This window comes from Hypomesus transpacificus, unplaced genomic scaffold, assembly GCF_021917145.1.
Source record: "Hypomesus transpacificus isolate Combined female unplaced genomic scaffold, fHypTra1 scaffold_116, whole genome shotgun sequence".
In the NCBI taxonomy this organism is placed as follows: domain Eukaryota; kingdom Metazoa; phylum Chordata; class Actinopteri; order Osmeriformes; family Osmeridae; genus Hypomesus; species Hypomesus transpacificus.
In genome coordinates this window covers 40,412-65,455 of record NW_025813700.1, presented here as the reverse complement: position 1 = coordinate 65,455, position 25,044 = coordinate 40,412, and the positions used below count along the sequence as shown (strand labels likewise).

Here is a 25,044-nt window from a genome sequence, read left to right as displayed (position 1 = left end):
ATCTGCTATTTTGAGAACCTCCGGCCGGACCTTGAGCTTGTTCTGTGGAGCAAAGGGGACCCAACACCGCAGCACGCAGCAGGACTTCAACCCCCCAGGAGCGGGCCTCTGTGCCCTCCGCACAGCCCGCTTTGTCATTTCAATTGACCTCATTCGCCTTTCCGATGTTTTCTTTGTTGCCATCAGTGAATGAAAATCACGTCGTAATCAGCTCATTGTGAGACCAGAAAGCAGGTTTCATTTCACTCAATACTGTAATCACAGACTTAATAAAAATGGACTACAGCAAGTTAACCATAACGAAAACACACGATCATTTGAATTCAGTTATCTATGAGAGTAGACTTCGGCAATAGGATCAGTCTGTGACAGGGCAGATCCCGGTATAGATTTGCCTGGAGATTATCAAGAGAGCGAGAGAGAGAGAGAGAGAGAGAGAGAGAGAGAGAGAGAGAGAGAGAGAGAGAGAGAGAGAGAGAGAGAGAGAGAGAGCGAGAGAGAGACTAAGCCCAGGGATGATCTGCAACGGAACTCTTATTCTCTGAAACTTTGTTGAACAGGTGAGGATTTTCCTTTTTTGCACTCCCCTTGCTTCATGTCAGGTTGGACTGTAAACAAACACCGTATTTACAAGATGGTCTTATAGATAGAAACGGGCCTCCTGCTGTTTGCAGTCAGACCAGGCACAGTGTGAAGCTTTGCCTCGTCAGAGTTACTGTGTCGTTCTACTTCTGTCGGTTGCCTGGGTCCTGGGTGGTGGGGAACCACCTTCTTGAACACTCCTTGTTCCGACAGGAACCTGTTGTGAGCAGTCGTCTTCTTGGTTTCCTGGGTCTGTAGGGTGTTGTGAAACCAGTATCTATTTCAGGACTCTTTAGAATGCTATCGAGTGAGTGTAGCCTGTTCAGCCTGTCTACCCTGCTGGTCCAGGTACAGGGAGAGGAGAGGGGAGGAGGGGAGAGGGGAGGTGCGGGGAGGTGCAGGGAAGGGAGGGGAAAAGGAGATTATGGGTGTGTGTATATGTGAGGTGTTTTGAATATGTCTTGTCATTGTGCCACTCCTCTGCAGTTGGAATTTATGACAGAAAACAGCAATTTGTCAGTGTTCAGTTTTTGTTCCTAGCAACCACTCTACACACTATATTTGTTATAACTCCCTTTTCTCCTCTCTCTCCCTGTGTCTTTCTCCCTTTCTCTCTTTCCCTCTAGCTAAAAGGGAGTGTGTAGCCTGTGAACTCTCTGTCTGGAGAGTGTTTTCGCTTGCGGACTTGCTTGCTATCCTGTAACGGATGCAATCAGTTCCCATTGTTGTTGTAGCACACTCCCAACCTGGACCTGCCTCTGAAGCACAACAATATGTGCAGTCAGACTCTGTCACACACACACACACAAACACTGTCTCTCTTTTCTGTCTCTCTCTCTCTCTGGGTGGATATTATAAATTGTGACCTGGAAACAAACACAGACCCTCAGTCTAACACACAGACGTGGTGTGTCAGTCAGGGTGTGAGCACACAGCTGTGTTATTAGAACAGACCACAGACAGAGCCAGCCTCTGTACCTGAGTCAGCATTCACCTCTCTCTCTCTCTCTCTCTCTCTCTCTCTCTCTCTCTCTCTCTCTCTCTCCCCCCCCCCTCTCTCCCTCCGTTCACCCACTCGCCCTCTCTCAATCTCTGACTGTTTCTCATTCGCCATCCATGTATCCACCTGCTTAGCTCTCTCTTTTTCCATCCATCCATCCATCCATCCTCCCATCTATCCAGTGTCCAGCTCCCTCTTTCCCCTCTGTCCAAAGTGGAAGATGTTTTCTTGCCGAAGATGACACCATTGAGGGTTTTTGTTAGTTGCTGACCTGCAGTGGATCATCTATTATGTGTGTGTGACTGCATTCATCACCCAAACCCTATAATGATGTCGTACTGCGTGTCTAGGGCCTGGGTGATGTGTCGTCTAGTTGTGGGGCAACCGTTGTTTTTTAACACCATCACATACTCAGGGGGTCGGATTTGACTCACCCCGTGGGATGAACCCGACTGACCAGTCTCATAAGAGGCGAGATAATTGAGGGAAAAACAATGTCAAAGTCTGGTGGTGTCATAAGAGAGGACTATGGCGGTTTTTGGACAGGGAGGTGGGGGGGGGGGGGGGGGGGGGGAGGCTGTGGGGCAGAGAGGGGAGTTGATAATCACAACACCAAATGTATCAGAGATTGTTTGAAATAACGGTGCCTGCACTTGAGAAGGGGTAAATATCCCTCAAAGATCTCCGGAAATTCCTCTTTGGTCTAGTGGGAGAAGTTTCGGTTCCCATGCCTGTCTAAAGTCAGTGTTCCATCAACGTTTGCCGTGGATCATTCTGGGGGAATCTCAGAGGCTGCAGTTACTGGAGTAAGACTGGAGGACTGGTAGGACAGTCGTTGTTTCTTCCACGAGGCCCAAGGGACTCGTTAATGTCTACAGTGTTTAGGTCAATCCTATTTCTGGTTCCATAGTTGGTGCGGTTGAACTACTGACCATGCCCTGAGGGATCCTTGCAATGGCTGATGGGAAGCGATAACCAGTCCGCGCACCAATCGGTGGACCTCGTCCAACTTCCCACCCCAGAGGAAAGACACGTCACCGCGTCCCACGTTTTTTCCTGCCTGTTGTGACATGCAGTCGATGACCACATAAACACAGATAACGTCGTTTTATTGGGAGGCATAACTGATCACAAGGCGTTTTTGTTTTTCGAGCTTCGTGCTGATTACAAGGCGGTGTGATGAGTCGTGCGAGGTGTGCGTTGCTGTTGTGATCGCCTGCCACCTCACTCCAACTGCATTAAGGGACAAATCCTCTAAAGCCACTCGCAGGTGTGTGAATGAACACACACAAACACACACCCGGCTCTGAGAAACACATGCTGGCCCTGAAACGTGGTGGTGCGGACGGATTAGGAGTTGTGTAAAGTGAACTACACTTTTTACACTGGAAAACAGTAGAACTGACAATAGAAGAATCCTGGGAAAGGTTCCCCAAGTGTTCCTGTGAGAACTCCTTATTGGAAAGGCCTGTTTTTTCCCTCGCTTCAAAAGGGTTGAATGTATTTATAGCCCCCCTTGCTTAGAGATGAACTACAGAGTCAGGTGTCCATAACAAGTTGGATAACCTGCTTATGTGCAAACACACAAGTTTGAGTGTCTCCTGTGATCTGCTGTTCGTCCGTTTCGTGCTGTCAATAAATAATTAAAAGTCCATAAAAAAAAATGATAAACTGCAACACCTACTGGCTATAACAGGAAATCCAGTCAGTTTAAATTGTGCTCGTTGAAAGACAAGGTTGCGTGCAGTCATGTGTCTGTGTGTTTGTCCTCTGTTGTCCTGCTCAGGCCTCGGCGCCTCACTTCCTGCTTGGGTTTCCATTAGCCAAACATCTGTGGCAGGCTTCCAGAACACTCACACACACACACACTCACACACACTCACACACACTCTTGGGATTCCTGAGCAGTGTACCGATTTGCTGCTACTCCGGTGAATGGATGTCAGTGAATGAAGCTCGCATGAATGAAATGTTCTCCTCTTCCACGACATGAGGGGATACCAGGGGGGAGATACCAGAGTGGACTCCAGAGGTCCTAATGCCGGTCGTTAGGAGACGGAATCACATCTCTCCCCTCGCCGCTCGGCCCCGGAGCCTTCTCCTCTTACCCCCAAACTCAGTTAGGAGGCAGGAACGCATCGCTCAGCGGAGCTCATGCGGGCACACACACACGCACGCACGCCAGCTGATTGATCTAAATTCAGTCAAGCCCAGAGCAATGTTTGTGTGTTTGTGTGTGTGGGGGGGGGGGCACTGTGGTCACATGTCCGCCATATACATCTGTCCGTAAAGTCGACACACTCCTTGTACATACAACCCATCATTTATCGTCTACATCGTGTTTCTGTCAAACTATATCTTACAGTACTTCACTTAATCCTTGTCTAAAATTACCGTCTTTGCTGTCATTGAAATTAACATATTTTTATTTCGGTTTAATTCAGTGCAATATCGGTGCGGCTCTGTTGTCTGCTGTTACCATGGAAATGTCCTGCGCTGTTCTGGCTGTGCTCTCACGTCCAGTCAGAGGCAGCTAGTTGCAAAGGTCATTGAAAGGTCAAGGGAAATCTTTTTTTCTTTACCACATGGTGAAACTGGGCTTCTCTGCTTTGATGGGTTTCTCAGCAAGGACTGAAGAAAAGTGAATGGTGGCTTTAAATACCCACCCTTCCATTTCCGTCTGTCTTTACATCCCCTCCCCCCCATCTCTCCCTCTATCCCTCCCCCACCTCCCTCCCATCTTCCCAATTGTGCAGTCATGTAAATGTAACAGGAGGAACAAGGCCCGAAGCACACATACATGCACACATGCACGTTCTCTGTCTCTCTCTCACAAAAACACACACACACACACAACTAAAGATAGAGGGACAACGACAAAATGCTAGGACAAACTTTGAACAATAGTCTCAACATCTCAGGTAATCCAGGGAACAACGAATAAAACTGTCAATCGGAAGTCATCCCCCGTCGCCCGTCGACAAGAAACTCCTCCTTTCCTCCTCGCCTCCTTCCTCCCTCCCTCCCTCCCTCCCTCCCTCCCTCCTCAACGCCTGTTTCCTTAAGCCCCACGGGGGGCGGCGCCGTCACACGGAGCCAAACTCGTCCATCCACGCCTCGTACTTCTGCAGGTCGGCCGCCGACACGGACTTGGAGATCTTCCTGAGGGTGAGGGTGAAGTCCTCCATGGTGACGGGCATCTGGAGCTCGTCCCTGGAGAGCGCCCGGATCTCCTCCGGGCTGAGGCCCTGGATACGCCGCCGCATGGCCATCATGGACGCATCCCTGGACCAGCGGGGAACACACACAAACACACACAGTCATGCATACACACACACACACACAGTCATGCACACACACACACACACACACACACACAGTCATGCACACACACACACACACACAGTCATGCGCACACACACAGTCATGCACACACACACACACACACAGTCATGCACACACACACAGTCATGCACACACACACACACACACAGTCATGCACACACACACACACACACAAAGGCACAAATCAATACCCTTGTTATTGTTATTGGCTTGTCCAAGGCTGGGAGGTACAGTGAAGACCAGTCAAACTCAGGGCTCCGGCTCCTCTCTCCCTCCCCCCACTCTGTTATGTAACTGCTGTTTACAGGGGTTGCCCTTGGCTACCGGCCAAGACCCCAGCTCGTAGCTCATATACATCGGCACTCACTCACACGCACTCACACACTCACTCCAACACACGCACACACTTGAAGTGCGGCACGAAATACAACCCCATGATTCAGTCATGGGAACATAGTGGTAATGTCAAACTCACAGGAACAGAACACGGACACATTAGCAAAAAACAACAACAGACTGCACGCACACACACACGCCCCCACACACGCTCGCGCACTCGCGTCCACCCCCACACACAGACCTGCAGACGTTGGTGATGTCTGCTCCAGAGAAGCCCTGGATCTTGTCTGCGATGAGGGTCAGGTCCACGTCCTCGGACACGTCCACCTCTTTCAGGCTGATCTTCAGCAGCTCCACACGCCCCACGGCTGCACGCACACACACACACACAGAGGAAAAGGGAGGCATTTTAAAACCTTCAAACAAGACCTTGGGTCTGAGGAAGCCACAGGACAGTGGGGGGGGGGGGTTCACGACCTTGGGGTCAGGGGTCACCTGTGGGCAGGGGGATGTAGATCCTCTTCTCCAGCCGCCGGCGCAGCGCCTCATCGATGTCCCAGGGGAAGTTGGTGGCGGCCAGGACCATCACCATCCTGGAGGGGTCGTCGTTCTCCAGAGCTCCCCCCACACCTGGCCAGAGATGGTACAGTCCCACTCAACCGAGGCACGCAGTCAAACCGACAGGAGGCTACGTTTGGGTGCGGATCTCCTTTTCTCTCTCTCTCTCTCACACACACGCACGCAGCTGGCTCACCGTCCATCTGGACGAGGATTTCGGACTTGACCCTGCGGCTGGCCTCGTGTTCGTCCGACGTCCCTCGCCGCCCGCAGATGGAGTCGATCTCGTCTATGAAGATGGTGGTCGGAGCGTAGAACCGAGCCTGGAGCCAAACAAGGACCCAGGAACAGGACAGGCATTAGGGCCCAGCGGAGAACAGCATGTGACCTGAGGGGTTCTAAGCACCTTCTGGAAGTCTTCAACCGAAGACCGTTCGTCTTTATGACGACCCAGTTCTGATTCAAGCGGTTGAAACTTTCGGGATTGAAAATAAAAGTGCAGAGACAGGTGCTCGTGCGTGCACACGCACACACCCAGGCTCTCTCTCTCTCGCACAAGCACACTCACCATCTCGAACAGTAGCCGGACCAGTTTCTCCGACTCTCCCCTGTACTTGGAGGTGAGGGTGGAGGAGGACACGTTGAAGAAGGTGGTGCCACATTCAGTGGCCACCGCTTTGGCCAGCATGGTCTTCCCTGTGCCTGGGGGGCCCACCATCAACACCCCCTGGGAGGGGGGGGGGGGGATAGGGGAGGGGATCGGGGGCACCAACATTACCCAGAGCAATAACAACGACGATGATCCATTTAATTTCGAACGTGCTTTTGGTGGGTCCAATGTGCTGGCTCGACACACGAGCGCGGGCAGGCACACACACACACACGCGCGATATTACTCATACAAAAAGGCACAGATGTATACACACAATGTTACTCCGAGAAGCACACACACATATTACTCATACGTCAACACACACTCACCCGGCAGCCTGAGAGAAGAGGCAGAGACACGACAACATCGCACAGGCACAATGTCAGTCTCGATCGCAAACACATCCATCAAGTGTGTGCACACACACACACGTGCACACACACAACACGTGAGGGGACAACAGATGGGCCGTTTTTTCACCACTGGTGCCAAACGATCACATGTCCAGGTGATGCCAGCTGTGTTTTCCCACAACGTAACAAGGTGTCTATCGCATCGCTTTGGTCCTGCCAACCTCACAATGTGGTTGGTTGGGGGGCGGGGTTAACTATGCAGTCCAGGACAAATTAAGATGGCTTGTGCCTGAACAACTGAACGCGACTTGGGCAGGTTTTTGTTGGTTATTGTGTTTTGGTATTAATGTCTCAAAACATCCCACCAATCCCACCAACTACAACCCCCAAAGGCTCCATATTTGTAGTTCATTTGAGGCATGAAAAAATCTAAAGTAGTGTGACTTCTGTACTGAAGTCAAGGCATACTGCTATGACATAATCCACTCCTAAACAATAGCACCACCTGCAGGTGGAACAGCTGCATGACAGTGTCTGAGAGGAGATTAGAGTACTGTGCATACTGCTTGCTGGCTCAAGATCAATCCAATCAATCAGGTGGGTATGAATCACTGTCAATTATGGTGTGTATTCATAATGTAGTGCTGCTTACATTAACTTCCAGAGTGCATTATCGTGACATTGAGATGGACAATAATTTTGATTGGGCCTGAGGGAATGAAGACAAATTATGATTGGCTCAAGGGGCGGGCTGAATATGAAGCAGCTGTCCATGATTGGCCAATCGGACCACAGCGATGACGACAGAGTGATGCTGGGAGCAGTAGACGTAAAGAAAGGCCTTTAATTATAGATGCTGACAACAGAAACACACACAGTCTTTCTCCTCGCGTGTGAGAGAGAGAGAGAGAGAGAGAGAGAGAGAGAGAGAGAGAGAGAGAGAGAGAGAGAGAGAGAGAGAGAGAGATACCTTCCATGGGCGCCGGATGCCCTTGAAGAAGTCAGGCATCCACATAGGCAGAACCACTGCTTCTCTCAGCAGCTTCTTAGCTTCCTCCAGGTCGGCAATGTCATCCCTGTCTCACACACACACGCACACACAACAGATCAGCAGTCTACCCTGCAAGAACAGCAACTATAAGCTTGGTGGGTGTCATATCGTGTGTGTGTGTGTGTGTGTGTACCAGTGAATGTTGGGGTTGCGTGATACGATGTCTCTCTCGAGCGCTTCCACCAGGTCACTGTCATGACCTGTGCCGTCAAACCTCTTCAGCTCACCCACCCCTGCGCCCCCCTCTACGGCTTCCTTCTTCCCCTAACACAGGCAGACAGACCGGCAGACACACAGACAGGCAAGCAGGTAGACAGACAGACACACAGTCAGGATTCAAATACTCTTCATCTGTGCACATGGCAGTGTCGATCGGCTGACCGATGCATGAGTGACAATTGTATATGAGAGTTGATACACACTGTTCCAACCAACTGACACCCTTACAGCCAATCACCGTCTGATCAACCACCAACCTTGTCATCTTTGGCCTTTGTGGTCCTCTCTGATTTGGGGTTGGCCTGCCCCCGGCCCCCGCCCCCCCCTGGCCCCCTGTGCTGCATGCCTGGGGAGTCCTTCCTCTGACCCTTCACTCCACTGCCAGGGCGCTTTAGTGGGGGGGGTGGGGCTGGGGCTCTGCGTGCACACACACACACGTCAGAGCTTGTACACCCAACCCAATAACAGTGCCCATGCACACAGAGATCAATCTTAAGTTAATTTGCAAACAAAGGGGAATTCACTAATTGAGTGGTTTATCATTTGGTTACAAAGAACCTTCCGGGACTTGCGTCAGCGCACTATGAAACCTGCTCCACTGGCCCTGCAGCAGCGATAGGCATGCATCCAAAACGAGCACCAACTCAATACACAGCTTCTGCTATCTGTAGCAGGTGCCGTCGCTTTAAGTGCCTGCCTTAAGTGATAAATACTGGACTAACTTAATGGAGAACTGTGAAGGTAGAAAGTGAAGGCTGCTTACTTTGACGCATACCTGTGCTCCACAGGGGTAGGTGGGGGCCATACAGCCGGGTCCTGGGGCCCCCGCTCAAACAGAGGGGTCGGGGAGTCCACAGGCTTGTCTGTCTTGAACGTTTCTAGCGTTCCCACAATGCCTTTCACCTGCTCATACTCCACCACCAGCTCCTGCCTCACCTGGACACCAACCAGAGACGAGGGTGGGGAGGGGCGTTAATGACGACGTAGGTCATACTTCCTGGTTGATAACTGGCTCGCCTCCACCCAGGTGGGAAGGTCTCACCTTTTGCCATTTGACTTTGAGGGCCGGGTCACGGAGAGCCTGGCAGTGTTTGAGGATCTGCTGGATCACCCCTTGGTAATACACCATCGACGAGTCATAGTTCCCCAGTAGGGCGTACTCACGGGCCTTCTTTGCATTATCACACATCTCTGACATATTCATCATGGAATGTATCTAGGAAGGAGGGATGGTGCGGTGATAGGAGTTTATGAAAATGGAATAGAATAGAATGGAATATTGTAGAGTAGAATAGAATATAAATAAACTAACAAAAGGTCAACATAATGTGTTTTATTGGGAAGGGTCTGTCCTTGTGTAACAATATATGCAACAAGTTATTCAATACAAGACGGTACAGCAAACCCCATTAATCAAATTAATTGGTAATCTAGTTAGTTAGCCTGTCAAGCTAGCTTGGTATCAATCTAGCTTGGTACTGTACTGTATCAATAAAGTTGTATTTATTACCGCAAAATAGGGACGCTTGCAATTTACCAGGAAGAGTGTCAAGATTACTTTAGATGAGGTAAGGATTGTATAAAACAGCATTTCTCAGCGCTAGTATTTAGTCCCCTTACGCCCCAGATAGAATATTAGCATCTACAGTAGCTAGCTAGCTAGTCTAATAGTGCTACGATTATAGCTAGCCTAGCTACAGCGAGGCCACTCAGACAACAAAACGAATCGCATGGCAACACATAGCTAGCCTTTGTTATGGCGCGTTACCGGTGCACAACACTATAAGCAAACATACTGTATACATACTGGCACTTTGCATAATTTTAAAACCCATTTGATACACTTACCTCAATGAAAAGCACTTGTTTCGGTTGTTGTTGTCTGCAGTTATCCGTTTTACGGTGCTGTTACCATGGCCACAGAGAGACGCCGTGTGGCGAATGACGATCAGCGGAAGAGGACGAGGGGGCCAGGCAGGCAGCTAGACTAGGATCATGACGTCTGTCAACTTGTCTAAATGTTTGGGCGCTTATTTACCCACCATTACGTGACCATATTCTGTTTTAAATGGAGTAAAACATTATACATTATTTTAGATTGAACAGGTTATAAATTAATGCGTTTCTGAAGTCACTTTGCAACATGAACAATATGAACTAAACTCGTTCTTCTAGTCGCCAGTTTTTTTTATTTTATTTTTATATATAATTGTCTGCATTTATCAGGTTTTTCATCAAGTCAAATGAAAGAATCTGTAATAGTTTTTATTTACACAAGTTACAGCATTTGACCACGGGAGGTCACTCTAAAACCATGTATAGCTTGCAGTGTGTTTGAGCGAACAGCAGGTGGCTTGGATTAGGGAGGATTTTCAGGCCACAGCGTCGCTGTGGCATGGTTGTAACTGTGATCTGTAGGCCTTGATTTAGCTACCGTCCCGCTAGGCCGATACAACACTGACTGTACAGTCAGACATCAACAGCTGACCAGTCCGGAACAGGCATTTTAAAAAAAAGAAACAAAAAAAAAGAAAAAACACACGTTTACCCATCCTAACACAATATCATAATTATGATCTCAATGTGAATTGATTACAACATGTTCAACAGTCTCCAAGCTCTAAGCATTATCACTGTTCATCCTCTATTGTCATCTAGTTGGCTATATTTCTATTCAACACACTAGACTGTAAAGGTACAAATACTGTGATCACATGGCAGCCTGACAACATAAACCCTCAATCCACTTCCTTTCTGCCTGACAGCAGTTAAACGCCATATTCTTGTGTCACTGGGTTTCACAGAGGACATAATCCTTCTTACATAAATGGTCTCTTTTTCATCCTGGATGGAACTCTGTGTTGGAGAGAGATAGAGAAGAGAGACAGAGAAATGGAGAATTGGGAGCAAAGTGAAATCTAGGCAGAGACATCTACTTGTATATCTAAATAAATCAGGAAGAGGAATCGGTGAAGCATGGTTTAGGTGCGTGGCTCTAAGACACCGATGTTAAAGCTGTCGTTTTTCCAGAGGCAACGATACGATACAACTTATCCTACATTTCTGGAAATGTGTCTTTGGTTTCACGGAATGACATCAGGCATGAATACTGAGACTGGGGTGCAGTGCTATGGAAGGCCTCTGTAACCATTCATTTCCATGGTACATTTATATTTAGTCATTTACCCATCACTCATAACATTTACATTGTCATTGAGCAGACGCTCTTATCCAGAGCGACTTACAGTAAGTACAGGGACATTCCCCCCGAGGCAAGTAGGGTGAAGTGCCTTGCCCAAGGACACAACGTCATTCGGCACGGCCAGGAATCGAACCAACAACCTTCTGATTAATAGTCTGACTCCCTAACCACTCAGCCATCTGATCCCCCCTCGTGGTCCCTGTTACTCTCTCACAGCACAGCTCTGACTCACAACTCGGCACTTTCGACTCTTCTAATTCCTGGTCGCAGGGATGAAAATGGGCTAGAATGGGCTCTAGGCTTTATACTACTAAGACCAGAACAGCTCATAACAAGTCATTTGAATAAGATTCAAGCCCCCAACTGTTACATGTGCTTCTAACCCCGAGTTTCCCTTCATAATGGTTGGCTACACCCACCCCTTCTCCTCTTCCTACCAAGGCCCACCTGTCTCCATAACCTTCTACATCTGTAATCGATGAGAAACATATTGAGCATATTTGCGCCGAGTGTGGTCTTAAACAAACGAAAACACAGATGTATTAAAAAAAAAGAAGTTTATTGACGCAGAAGCAATTCAGAATTTTAACCCAAAAAATACAGATGCAATCATTTTCTTACTTTGCAATTACAGTGGTATTCAAAGTACAGTAAGATAACTTTATGATACGGCGATTTGATAATACGTCATTAAAGATAAAAAATTAAAGAGAAATAAACAAAGGAAAAAGGAACTACGACCCCACGAAAAAAACTGGGTTGTGTACTGTGCACCTTTAGCCTGGGTTAAAGTAAGCCCACCGGTTTAGACAATTCTAGAACCCCTTTGAACTGTACCGGACAGGGATAGTGGTCTAGGAACTACCACCAAGAAATAAGACTTGCAGACACACAAAACACAAGACACTTTTGTAGTGTTAACTATACAAAAAAAAAAAAAACTGTACAGCTTAAAAACCATTCATATACACAGCGTTATTTTTTTCTGTTTTAATCTTTGTCTTCTTTTTTTTTTTTTTTTTACTATTACTACCATTTTTTTTCTTTTCGGTAAGTGAATTGTGTACAGGGGGGTGGGGGGATTAAATGCTTTTTATAAACAAGAAATGAAGCTCTACATGTTAGGGAATCTACTCGTCATCATCATCGTCATCATCATCATCATCGTCGTCGTCATCATCATCGTCGTCGTCATCCTCCACCTTCTTCTCCATCTTGGCGGGGGCTTTCGCCGGCACGGACACGCCCACCTTGCCCTTGGCGCGGTACGCAGCGATGTCCTGGTAGGTACAGAGAAGGGGCGGGAGAAAAGAACCACAATCAGACGAGAGGGTCACAGTTTCCCTTCCAGAACAATGGCCGCCGCGTTGTGCTGAAAATTACATTTACATTTAGTCATTTAGCAGACGCTCTTATCCAGAGCGACTTACAGTAAGTACAGGGACATTCCCCCCGAGGCAAGTAGGGTGAAGTGCCTTGCCCAAGGACACAACGTCATTTGGCACGGCGGGGAATCAATCCAGCAACCTTCTGATTACTAGCCCGACTCCCTCACCGCTCAGCCATCCGACTCCCGACTGAAATATTTCCCGGCCAAGTCAAATGAATTCTAAGAGGACTTTTTCTAGGTTACCTTCTCGTATTTCTCCTTCAGCTTGGCGGCCTTCTTCTCGTAGGGCTGCTTGTCTTCGGCACAGGTGCCGTTCCACATCTCCCCCAGCTTCTTGGCCACGTCGCCGATGGTCAGGCCGGGGGTTTCGCCTTTCACTTTGGCACGGAAGTCGGCACAGAAGATGAAGAAGGCCGACCTGGAGAAAAATCGGGTTGGAGATGGAGAACATGAGAATACAATCGTTGCTTTTCCTGTCTAAGAAGTGTCAATGATTGTTACTTTTTTGGTGAAATGTACTGATGATTCGATTTGTGTGCTTTATTTGATGAGTTGAAGACTTGTTTTGTACAGATAGTGTACATACATGTATACATGTCCGTAACATTACTCACGGGGGTCTCTTGGGTGCGTTGGGGTCCTTGAACCTCTTCTTCTTCTCTCCCTTGGGTGGGATGTAGTTCTTCATCTCTCTCTCATAACGGACCTTGTCCAGTTTGGCCAGATCCTCAAACTTGCCCTTCTCTTTGGCAGACATGGTCTGGAAGTAGGAAAAAAAATACACCAATGAGTGCTTCAGTCCTCGAGTGGTTCTCAATTGTGGTTGAGAGGTTTAACACAGAACTTCACTGCAGAATAGATTTACTTTTGATTCCCCAAAAATAAGAATAAACATACTCTTGATGTTGAGTTGTCTTGAGGGGATGGTTTGGAAAACTGTGGTCAACTGTCATTTTATATCCTTTCTTTGACCTACCTTCCAACGCTCAGAGCATTTCTTGGAGAACTCTGAGAAGTTGACAGAAGCTTCCGGATGCTTCTTCTTGTGTTCTTCCCGACAGGTCTGAACAAAATAGGCATAGGAGGACATCTTTCCTCTAGGCTTGGTTGGATCTTTCCCCATCTTGATATCGCGTCTAGACAACATGACAGAACAACCAAAACTCAAATCAAACAGTATCTACAGGACCAGCCAGAACTCAGAGCGGTTTCCTTTCCTCATTCTTGGCACTTAAACTTTGGCGAAAATAACACTGCTTGTGTCAAACGTGACATATTTAAATAAAAAATTACATTAAATTAAACTGTTCATGTTAGTTTAAGAAAAGTGTTTATTCGCGCAATCTTAGTAAATGTGTTCTAACACGTGTGGACATTGACCTTTATTCCGAGCGGTCATCTCATCAATAACGTTTCCAGAAGTTTTCTTTTTTTTTTATATATATCGTTTTAAGTTTGTGAAGTTCAAGTTCAGTGTAGCTAGACAGCTACTTATTCCTAAAACGTAAGACAAATATTTAACTTTTAGTGTAATTTATGTTACCTAAACTATATTTACAAGCTACAAATAATAAATTCAAGTTCTGTAAAAAATTTAACATATTTCGACATTTAAGACAATAAAACTTAAAATTCGGTACAAAATAGGTTGTCCCTGTTGTCTACATTCCACTTGATATGATTCAAGATTTTCATCAAAATCTGTAAAAATCTTTTATTTTCCTATTACAACGATAGCGCAACTCATAGCAATGTGTATGTGTCGACCGAACTAGTAATGGCGCATAGGAGAAGGATAGGAAAAGGAGGTCAACAACGACGGCAATATTTCTTCTTCCATTTTGTGAGAAAGACTTTCATGAAAGAAAGTCCCCCTCAAATGTCTCCGCCCGCCATCCAGTTTGCTCTTTTGCCCGACAAATATATTCGGAAACCCCTCAAACTTGACAATAATTTTCTCCGGCAGATTCCTATTGCACTAGCCGCTGTGTATAGTAATACACTGGGTCTGTACTATGTCTATGTGCGGGCTGTAGTGAGTTAGGTTCCTATGAGCTCGGAATGGCCGCTTGTCTTCATCCACTAACATGGAGAATATGGCTTCTTCTCTTTGTCAATGCACAGCCATTGCGCTGCATGCAATAGAGGGCAGAGCGACCGTGGTACCCACCTCTTTTCAACCTGTGATTTCAACCATTGAACATTTACGGAAAAATATAAAAAATCTGTTGTTGCAAAGACGACAGTCAGGACTTTCATTTTACATTCTTAGATCTAACAGTTAGGCCTTAGTTTATTAAAAAACACGGTTTGAAAAAGTTGAACCTAACTGCGCTTCTATGGCTGGCTCTTCAAATGCCTCTGCCTTGTTTTCTATGCAAGTACAGTCAGCCATTACAGTAACGTTAGCTAGCCAAATACTAGCTTCAGCGCAGATTCTGAGGTAATTTTTGTTACCGTTATATGAGGTCATTTTTGACAAATGACAACTAACCCACTCATATTTTTATATATCTGTTATTTTTCAACAACAGTTGTTATTTTACATTTCTTTTTCAAAATTCTCATGTTTTCAAGTCTTCACATTGGCTTTGCATCCTAGACTCGCGTTGAACTGCAATGGCTTTAGCTAGCTAGCCAGGCAGACATCATGTTAGCGAGATGCTAGCAATCTCCCACCATTGCCTATTCGTGCGCTCCCTTGCCAGCTGTCCGCTAGACATTCCGTATTTTTAACTCGATTAATACTGTACATTTCAACACTGCCATTTAACCATGATAAGATATCAATATATTAAATAATTTACATTTACAGAAATTTGTGTCGATCGATATTCTCCGAGCATTTAATTGTGCTTTTCCGTCTTTTCTGAGTGCTGGTAACGTTACCTACCGAGTCTGCCTTATTTCTTGTTTTTTGACGTTACCACAACATGAAATATTCTGAAATTGCAGGAAGAGCACAACCTAAATGTAATTCAGACAAATCTTATTTTAAATTTTTTCCTGTTGTCATTTTCATTCTTACCGACACTTTATTTTTTTTTTTGCGTGTGTGATACTTACCAAAGGCTGTCGCTGTATGTATCTCAATGCAGTGCAATGGCTGTGTGTGAGCGAGCGATACGCAGTGTCTTCAGTCTTCGGGTTCTGTAACATTACTCTCGATGGGGCTCGCACTCCATTGGCTACCGCCAAGTCAAACTGTCTTGTGAGTGGATAGAACCTTTCCATTGTAGTTATATTAGACGAAGTACCATTGGCTATCCTTTGAGAAACGTAACTGGAATTTTGAGTGGCGCGGAAATATAAAAACACTTCTGCGACAAGCTTCGGGAACGCTGGAGCTAGATAGTGTATGGGATTGCCATAGTATTGAGTTCTCCGTGTTGAACACAGTAGTAAATGAACCAGACAACGCGGAGTGGTGTAGTGGACAAAGTAAGTGGTGAAGTGAATGGGTTACGGCATAGATAGGGAGTTCACCACATTATCAATCGACAGCAAAGTCTGTTCACCCCAATCAGCGTTACATTTCCTGGCAAATTAGGACTTTGTAAAAAATAATGACAGGAATTTTACTTTTTCAAGGAGGATTTATAAAATGGTTTCATTGGCATCACCAAGTATAGTGACACACACAATGCAACATTTCAATAATTTGTCTATAATAATGAACCAATCAATCTCTGACGATGATATATCTAAGCATGGAGCCGTGAACCATGGCTGCATATACCTTTTCAATGCAGCAGGTGTATGAGTAGTGATGTTTAGCAGTTTACTGACAGGCTCTCAATAGTCTTATAATGTAGATGGTGTTTTTAGGGCATCGTTTTTTTTCTGCCCTAAAACAATAACGTGGATGTTGATAGTTACCAACATCCAACAATTCATTGTGCATTGGGCACATTGTATTATTTACTCCGTTGTTATTTTATGGTGCATAATCTCATGAATTATTTAAATCAAATTGAGTACATAAAAAATATAAGTATTTACTATCTGTGTTTGTCAATCTGTACTACTTTGGTTGACACAGCTATTTGTGACATTGCCAAGTCATGCTTGTGACATTGCCAGAATACTTTGTAGCCTGTTCTTTTATTTATTATTAATCTTCTGATTCTTATTTTTCCTTTTAATGAAAAAAGTAGTAGTAGTAGTTTATGCCAGTTCAATATATAAGTGTGTGAATGTGAAGTGAGCCCATATATGGCCATCAAGTTATAGCTTGCAGCGAAGTATTGCAAGTTATTTTTCACATAGTATAAAATATGGTGAGTTATTTTGCATTGCCAACTACTGGCAATCAGGAATACTACAAAGAAACTGCGGGCAGAGATGATTTTAATAGTTGATTTGTTCTATTGAGGCGCACCTTGGCATGGAGCGCTCAAACGCGCGCACTCAAACTGAACAGCTTTGAAGGCTGTGTATAAATGAACCATATTGGCATATTGACTAGGCTTGGTTGAGTTGGAATGTAGGCCAAAGACAAAGCGTGTGTGTGAGAGTATGTTTCTACATATATCCTCACCTTTTATGAAGTTATGGATTACGGAGGTATGCGAATCACCTTCTATACTATTAGGCTACGTTGCTACTGCCGGTACATGGTCTATCCCATGTTTGAGTCAGGAGTATACAGATAGTGTAAGCATCCCGGTTGAGTTGAGCAGTTTGCTTATTCTAATGAGCCCTCCCTGCATGGGAAAAAATATGCAAATTCATTTGTCATCAGGAGAAAAATAGAGGACAGCTACAGGAGGGGCTTCAAGGAGGTGGGAGGGGTAGTGGGGGAGACTGGAGAGGGGAAGATGCCAGGGTTATGAACACTCTGTGTGCGGGGGAAGAGATTGGCGATGCTGTGTGTGTGTGGTGGTGGGAGAGCGGGGGGCATAGGCGGCTATCCTCTTCTCTGGGTTGCATTGTCTAAATGATATAACTACTATAGCGTTTCAAAAATAGCCTAAATGACAGATTCAAAAGTACGATTAAATTAATTCAGTCTGTCAATTGATTCAAGAATAAGATGTCAATTAACACTTAAAATCACTACCAACCAATCAGCAATTCAACATTACCTGTCGAATTCTGTTCCAATTTAAATACAAATCTTACGTCATTCTTCCAAATTCAAACTAATAAATCCTTTTGACCAGGTGGGGGCAGTGAAGACATCTGAAATGGTATTAAAAAAACAACAACTCTACAACCGGCGGCAAGCGGAAATAGAACGTTGTACCCACGAACAACCGGTGCACATGTCAACTGAACCTACCGGTCGGACTTAATAGTTTTCGTAGATCAAATAATGGCCTAAAATGGAAATACATTAAGCTATGAATTGTGGTAAGTTGCAAACATCATTGACGCATGAACTCCAAACTAATCTTAACATGACAACCAAGATTGTTCCATGTTATTCGCGCAAATTGAATGAATGAATGTAGCTCTAGCCAGCTAACCGGGCAACTAGCTTATCTGACATTGTGGCTGGCTTTAACGACAAAATCCATTGCAGTTAACTGTATTTCAGATTCTCTAACAAGATAGCTACTTGTTTGTTGATGAGATTAACGCCCAAAAGAAAGCATCGGCAGTACATTGCCAATGTGAGTTGCATGCATAGGGCGGAGAGCTTCTGTCCACACAGCGCCATGCTTAGGTGGAGATTCTGAGAGTACATCCTCTGTTGTGATCTTCCATAACAATTTGAGGTGCAAGCCAAATTTGAGAATCAAGCATATCACTAGTCATTAAACCACAAGATAACTCGCTACAGCACCTATTATGCGACTGATTTATTATAGACAATGTAGGGTCAAAATGAAATTATAGTAGCCTATGCATTTTCAGATTCAGCGGAGTAGTTGGTTCATCATTTCTTTCGACAAAGCAACATGATTTTCATACATCGATATACTGTGAACTAAAATATGATGTTCACAAATGCCTTACCTGTTATTTTAAATTGTTAACCTCTCATGTTTTTGTCCTCTTCTCAGCACGGCCGGAGGTGAGCCAGGTTGCAGTGACATGGTAATATTTAGCAAATGTCAACGGACAGCACGGAACCACAGGAACTACAGTGACTTACCAATGAGTGGGGAAGATACTGGTTTGGGGTCTTCGGCCCCAGCGCTGGCGGGGTATTTGGGCAAAGTTAGTTGAACTCGAGCTTTCCTCTCATTCCTGTCACCTGTGCAAAGCTTTTTGGGGTTTGAAAAAAAATACTGTTACCCACAGTATTTCATTGACTTAAAATGAAACAACATTAAAAAGCCAACAAAAAAACATGGAAATCTTTAAGGTTGTAAAAGGCAAAAGGTTTAGTCGTTATCCTGATGTAGTTGATACACTACACATAATTCCATCTGTGTACCAAATATTCAATTTTATGGGGTACAACTTTGTACTGTTGTTGCTCTGATCAACTGTCCCTCATAGTTCATGACTGAATCTGTTTTGACTCACCGATACTCAAGTGATACTCACTGGATATGTCAGATGTTCATATGACCTGACTGAAACTGTTACAATACAATTAACATGTGGCTGTGTCGTGCATATCTTTTGTGTGGTCTCTTGGGTGACCAGGCCATGTCCCGTGATCTAAATAATGCATCCCTTGCATAACATGGTTGGTTTTGATCCTTTCCACTTCTAGGTTCAAGAAAGATCAGCGGCACTAGAGAACTGCCCCTGGTGTGCAGCCAAGGGGATGACATGTGTTCTCCGGTCCTATCGAATTAACTTCCAGGAGTCCATTACTCTTTGCACAAGTCCTCAGGTCAGCCAAGACTACTGCAGCCTTAACATACCCACACACTCTCTCCTCCTCCCTCACACTTTCACGCAATCTCCCAAACTGTCCCAATCATACCCTTTCGGTTTCAAATCTTATCTGTGTGTTTGAAGGGAGGGGGGGAGTCACTTGATCCTGACTATTCCTTCCTCTCTCCCCGACAGTGTCTTTTCCCTCTGGTCAGCCGACCCTTGGAAGATGTCCTGGCCTGCCTCGTCCCCCCCGAACCCCAGACGGGGGCCAAGCGAAGGACCCCCTGGGCTCTGGAGTGTGAGGACCCCGTGCCTCGTACCAAGCGCTTGCGGTCCGAGGAGGAGAGTGAAGAAGAGGCTAGTCTACAGAACGGCAATCCCATCAGCCAACCGGGACCCACCGACATGGAGGTCGCGGACCCCCACAAGGATTCTGATTGGCTAGCTGCAGAGGAAATGGACCAGGAAGTAATGCAGGGGGATAAAGAGACCGTGACTATCCCTGAGAAGATTGCTCCCTCTCCAGAGCATGTTGGTTTAGACACCAGACTGCTCTCGCCTCCGAAGACTGCTCAGGATGCGCTTGCACGAGTGCAGACTATTACTATCTCATCAGAGTACGAGTCGGACTCTGAGGTGGAATTCATCTGCTCGCAGAAGAACTCATCTGGACCGCCCAAGGCCCTCACGTCTTCCATCACTACACCCGCGGCCATCTTTACCTTGAAGGAAGAGTCGGACTCGGAGGTGGAATTCATCTGCTCGCAGAAAAACTCATCTGGACCGCCCAAGGCCCTCACGTCTTCCATCACTACACCCGCGGCCATCTTGACCTTGGAGGAAGAGTCGGCCTCGGAGGTGGAATCAATCTGCTCACAGGAGAGCACGTCAGGAACGCCCAAGGCCGTCATGTCTTCCATCGCTACACCCGCGGTCGTCTCGACCTCAGAAAACTGTGACTTTCTTCCAGTGAAGGCTAATATCACCTCAGAGGCCGTCGTCCAATCAGAGAGGCGGCGTCTCTCGGATAGTTTGTCTGAGGATTGTGCGGAGGGCCAGGCTACGCTGGTGTGTAGGCCCTGCAGCGTTGACCTCAGCCAGAGTCGATTGGATCAGTTGGAGACCCTCATAGAACCAGCACGGGATGCCACGCAAGCAGCCAAAACGCCACGGCGGTCAAGCGAAAACATGGAGGACGAGGCTGAAGACGTGATCCTCAAGGATGATGAGCCGAGATATGGAGGTGGACTCGAAGAGAGCGAAAGAACAAAAATAACACCAAGTGTGGACACTCTTGTCAGTTCCAAAGAGCTCGTTGTAGTTTCGCCTTGTCTCTTCTGGAGGAATACGCCTAACCTCGCCTGGCTGGACAGCCTGTTGGTTGCCATAGTGAACTGTCGGGCTCTAAAAGAGAAGCGACCCGAGGAGCAACTCAAGACCAAATCTAGAAACTCAGTGGTCTTGGATCTGTGTACTAAATATGACAGATGTTGTGCGCTGATAACCCAGTGTTGCCAAGGTTTGTGCAAAACGTTTATCGCCAAAGCTTGGGGGTGGTATCCTTCGATCTCAATTCACAGCCTGCTTATGCACGTTTGTTTGCCTTTTGTCACGTGATTGTCTGTCGTTAATCTGGTCCTTTCTATCAACAGACGGCATTATCAAAGTCCCTGCCAGTTTACTACAGAGGGTAACAGAAGAACTGGAAGCGTTAAGAATGTTCGTCTTCAACACGCTGAAGCCCAAACTCCAACAGGGTATGAACCCATCACTCATAACATTTACATTGTCATTGAGCAGACGCTCTTATCCAGAGCGAGTTACAGTAAGTACAGGGATATTCCCCCCGAGGCAATGAGGGTGAAATGCCTTGCCCAAGGACACAACGTAATTTTTCACAGCCAGGAATCGAACGGGCAACCTTCTGATTGTTGGCCCAATTCCTTAACCGCTCAGCCATCTGACCCCTCTATACACCAGCCTCAAAGCTACCGAAGCTTTGTTCAAGCATAGAGCTGATGAGATGCGTTTAACAATATAATTACCAAGCTTAATGACTTGAATTGACCCCAATTTGACTTTCTTTGAACTAAGGTGACTTGAGGTGATTGGATTTGACCTTTGAACTTTTCCTTGACCGTGGCTGGGTTCTCTCCTGCAGGTAAGGAGGATAGCCTGGTGTTTGCCTTGCCCCTCCTCCTCAAGATGGACTCGTGGGCGGAGCTTAACTTCCTGCCGGTCTTTGATTGGAAGTGTGTGCGCTGTGGTAAGATATTTCGGTAAGTGCTGGAAATATTTATCGGAAATTTCAATTCATTATTTTCAGTTCCATTTGCTCAATTAGGTTTCTGCTGTCAAAAGCCAGGTTGGATGATGTACTTTTTCTTAGTCAGAAGAGAACCTTAGTTCTCATGCTCTACATCGGGTGTAAACGGAAATCAGTCTCACGGGGTACTAGGTTTGGTCCTGTGACGCAGCATTCTTTGTAACCTTCATTCCAAATGCTTTTGAACTGTGCAACCCTTTGGTACAGAAAACACGCCCCTTGTGGGTGATTGACCCAGACACAAGGCTTAAGTCTTTGTAGTTGTCTGTGTACAGGAGTTATTCAATCTTGCCGTGTTCTCCGGTGCTTCAGGGTTAAGAAGCCCCTCACCACTTTAAGGACGGTCGTTTCGGATTGGAACCTGCTCAAGTCTACCGTTAAAGGAAGGTGTTCGACGTGCAAAAGGAACCGATCACACGAAAAGGAGTTGATAATAGAGAGGTAAGGCTGTCTGTTTGTCACCTTTCAAGAGAATGAAAAAAACAACGGGTTGCAGCCTCTCTGAACAGTGGCGTGTTTGAGACGGGGTAAGTCTCAATAATGTGAACTGGCCTCCTTACCTGCTAATATGTGCTGTCCTCCGTCACCCTTAGCTTGCCCCCTGTGGTCGCTCTGCACTTTGAGAAGGGCCTGCCTGATACCGAAGTCGGCAAGTACTCCTTCGACTTCGACCAGTACCACTACCATGTCACCACCGTCATACAGTACAGCAAGAAACACAAGCACTTTGTCACCTGGATAAGGAAACCAAGCGGTTAGTGTCGTGTGAACGATGCTTTTCGTCAGCTTTGCCACGTCACCGCTAACTCATTCAACGGTCTGTCTTCCATCTCTTTTAACCATGGTTGTGTACCGACTGTTTCCGCCCCTTCCTACAGGTTCGTGGCTTGAATTCGATGGCCTAAAGCACCCGGACTGCGTCAGTCACCGGGACCTTTCCATCCCCGCCCAGGACGTCCACATCGTCTTCTGGGAGAGGGGGGAAAAGAGGGAGAAGCTCCACGAACGCTGGCGCGCCGACCCGGGGGAGACCCATTCCGTGGCGCCCGGCCTAAACCGTTGCCTCGAAGCCAAAGACTTCTTGGCGCACGAGTCGGACGACCTCTCGCAGGACGACTCGGACATCGTGGCGGCGCTGACGACGTCATCGGACCGAGGAGAAGCCGCGGGAGATCGAGCGGCCTGCGGGGACGCGTCCATCGGTTCCGCCACGCTGCTCGACACCTTCGAGGGCCTCTCTCACGATGACATTGTCACGCTCACTCTGGTGGAGGTCAACGATGACTTGAAGGGGCAAGTCCCGGCCTCTTCTTCTGCTCCGGAGAATCGCTGTGCCTCCTCCAGGACCTCCCCCAAACCTGCTCCGCGTGTGACGCCCTCCCAGCCCGGCGAGTTAATCCTGCCCACAGTCGTGAGTTCTGCCTTCCACCCGTCTGTGGAAACCAAACAACGAGTTTCTCCCGTCTCCTCCACTCCCTCGCTCAAGCCCTCCTCGGCACGGCTCCCCTGGCAGAGGCAAGTGGACATCAGTCCCCCCTCCGTCAAACCCCACCTGTTGTCCCCCGGTCTTGCCAAGCCCTCTGCCCTGGCTAACAACTCATCCACGCCCGTAGCCCAGACGAAACCCAAACTGTCCAACTCCTTCTCTGGCTACACACAGACACCACAACCCCCCAGGCCGTCCTTGAAGGTGACTGAAAATGAAGCACTGCCGTTGAAGGCGGCAGAGATGTATGGAGGGTTCTGTGCCAGAAGCACAAATAATCCGTATCAAACTCTATTCTCGACCAAGGGGCCACTCAGAGTGCTGCCTCCAAGGTGCCATTTCAACGTGCTAGTCCCGCCCCACCTAAACCCGCTGTCAAACCTACGGCCGTGTCTATGACGTCACTTCCTCTTCGAGGTGTCGCGGAGAACCCTAAAATCTCAAAGAAACACGGCAGTCAGACCAAGGTTCTGTCCGACCTCGCCGACACAGACTCTCTCAGGCTAAAGCTGCTAAAGAAGCTCAAAGCCAAGAAGAAGAAACTGGAGAAGCTGAACCAAGTTTTGGGACACCAAGGGAGTTTGGGCGGGAAAAGCACTTCTAAACCAGACAGCACAGTCCTGGAGTCCTATGCAGTCAGCTCCAGCACCTCTGTTTACAACAGCCCGACTTACGACGAGTTCTTCGCAGACCTTCTGTCGCCTGCGACGACCGCTAGCAACCTGTCACCTGACAGCACTGGCCTCGTGGAGATGGTGACCAATGGGCAAGAGGGAGGTGGAGACATGACGAATGGCGGGGGCGCAATTCGTGGAGAATATCAGGAGATGGCTGTGACGCCTCAACTGGGCGGTTCCTTCGCACAGCAGGTTGGAGAAGTCCCCATGACAACCACCAATAACAACTTCCTGGAAGAGTTTATATCTGGGGCATCGTTGGTGCAGACTGAGATGGACACAGAAGCCCTCAGTGCTCTTGATTTGTTCTTTTAGGCCTCAGGTAAATAAAGTGGTCAGAGACTAGGAAGTGCTGTTGTCGTGACACAGGGACTCACTGAGGTGACTTATGCAAAGTTGTTTTTTGTTCGATGTTAACTTGCTGTGTTGGAAGAGTCTGCTGTGTGCAGGACTAGCGCTGAAGTAAATTGTCTGTTTGTTTGTTTTGTTGTAATTTAAAAGCATTATAATAACTTTCATGGTTTTGCTCTTTTTATTTGTTTGTCTGCATTACTTGAAATAAAGTCGTTTTTTTTTTTACTGTCCCTATGAAATTAAGTTTTCAATGTTTTTTTGTAATACAAAATTAAAGAGTTCAAAGATTTGTAGGGAAACTGAGAATGGAATTACCTTATTTGCATGGGAATGGATCATTTCTTTAACTACATTTCTGCAGCACATCTATAATTACTTTTTTTGTTGCATTTCTTAAATGAGAAAGAAGTTAACAAATACTCTAATGTGGTAAGATACAGTCCGGGTTAACAACAAATATTGGTAAGGAAATGTTGGTACTGTAAAACTTCCCTAAACCAGTTTTTTTTTTACCAGTGCACAGAACACTTCTGTGTGTGCAGTTTAATAGTTTTTGGAAGATGTGTCTACATTTCTAGACTCGAATAATGCAAACCATGTTACGTATCCAAATGAGTAGTGGTGGATTTTACATAATTAATTCATTTGTAGTACATGTGTTGAAGTATTACGTTGGTGATAAAACAGCGTCATTGTCAATTTTTTAGTCCCTCTCAAATTAGTATAA

At 46.6% G+C, this 25,044-nt stretch overlaps 3 protein-coding genes across 4 annotated transcripts; 1 reads left to right on the top strand and 2 right to left on the bottom strand.

The window, feature by feature from the left end:
* Window positions 1–4,633: 4,633 nt before the first annotated feature.
* katnal1 (katanin p60 subunit A-like 1) lies at window positions 4,634–10,052 on the bottom strand. 2 transcript variants are annotated; one of them, XM_047050487.1, is made up of 11 exons: window positions 9,948–10,052; window positions 9,142–9,315; window positions 8,863–9,035; window positions 8,357–8,516; window positions 8,014–8,144; window positions 7,800–7,905; window positions 6,393–6,551; window positions 6,021–6,147; window positions 5,762–5,896; window positions 5,508–5,634; window positions 4,634–4,867 (listed from the first exon to the last, which is right to left on the bottom strand). In XM_047050487.1, exons 2-11 carry the CDS (start codon window positions 9,304–9,306, stop codon window positions 4,669–4,671), a joined length of 1,482 nt encoding a protein of 493 aa, XP_046906443.1. In that variant the 5' UTR covers window positions 9,307–9,315; window positions 9,948–10,052; the 3' UTR covers window positions 4,634–4,668. The 2 variants fall into 2 exon arrangements, with proteins under 2 accessions (XP_046906443.1, XP_046906444.1); XM_047050488.1 differs by having other exon boundaries at window positions 8,875–9,035.
* Window positions 10,053–11,841: 1,789 nt separating this feature from the next.
* hmgb1a (high mobility group box 1a) lies at window positions 11,842–15,861 on the bottom strand. Its single transcript, XM_047050521.1, has 5 exons — window positions 15,758–15,861; window positions 13,668–13,827; window positions 13,306–13,451; window positions 12,935–13,109; window positions 11,842–12,581 (listed from the first exon to the last, which is right to left on the bottom strand). Exons 2-5 carry the CDS (start codon window positions 13,812–13,814, stop codon window positions 12,432–12,434), a joined length of 618 nt encoding a protein of 205 aa, XP_046906477.1. The 5' UTR covers window positions 13,815–13,827; window positions 15,758–15,861; the 3' UTR covers window positions 11,842–12,431.
* A 1,665-nt stretch (window positions 15,862–17,526) lies between these two features.
* uspl1 (ubiquitin specific peptidase like 1) lies at window positions 17,527–24,547 on the top strand. The gene is made up of 10 exons (XM_047050497.1): window positions 17,527–18,046; window positions 18,703–18,859; window positions 19,365–19,487; window positions 19,667–20,993; window positions 21,127–21,231; window positions 21,636–21,753; window positions 22,113–22,241; window positions 22,394–22,554; window positions 22,679–23,567; window positions 23,639–24,547. Exons 2-10 carry the CDS (start codon window positions 18,734–18,736, stop codon window positions 24,276–24,278), a joined length of 3,618 nt encoding a protein of 1,205 aa, XP_046906453.1. The 5' UTR covers window positions 17,527–18,046; window positions 18,703–18,733; the 3' UTR covers window positions 24,279–24,547.
* Window positions 24,548–25,044: the final 497 nt, after the last annotated feature.

Coding starts and splice junctions, on each gene's coding strand:
- katnal1 (XM_047050487.1), bottom strand. CDS start 9,306: ATGATGAATATGTCAGAGATGTGTGATAATGCAAAGAAGGCCCGTGAG. Junction 8,517..8,862: donor GAGCACAGGTATGCGTCAAA/GTAAGCAGCCTT, acceptor GTGTGCACGCAG/AGCCCCAGCCCCACCCCCCC. Junction 5,635..5,761: donor CTACATCCCCCTGCCCACAG/GTGACCCCTGAC, acceptor GTGTGCGTGCAG/CCGTGGGGCGTGTGGAGCTG.
- hmgb1a (XM_047050521.1), bottom strand. CDS start 13,814: ATGGGGAAAGATCCAACCAAGCCTAGAGGAAAGATGTCCTCCTATGCC. Junction 13,110..13,305: donor AACGCACCCAAGAGACCCCC/GTGAGTAATGTT, acceptor ATTTTTCTCCAG/GTCGGCCTTCTTCATCTTCT. Junction 12,582..12,934: donor TGAAGGAGAAATACGAGAAG/GTAACCTAGAAA, acceptor TGTACCTACCAG/GACATCGCTGCGTACCGCGC.
- uspl1 (XM_047050497.1), top strand. CDS start 18,734: ATGGTAATATTTAGCAAATGTCAACGGACAGCACGGAACCACAGGAAC. Junction 19,488..19,666: donor CTCTTTGCACAAGTCCTCAG/GTCAGCCAAGAC, acceptor TCTCCCCGACAG/TGTCTTTTCCCTCTGGTCAG. Junction 21,232..21,635: donor GAAGCCCAAACTCCAACAGG/GTATGAACCCAT, acceptor TCTCTCCTGCAG/GTAAGGAGGATAGCCTGGTG.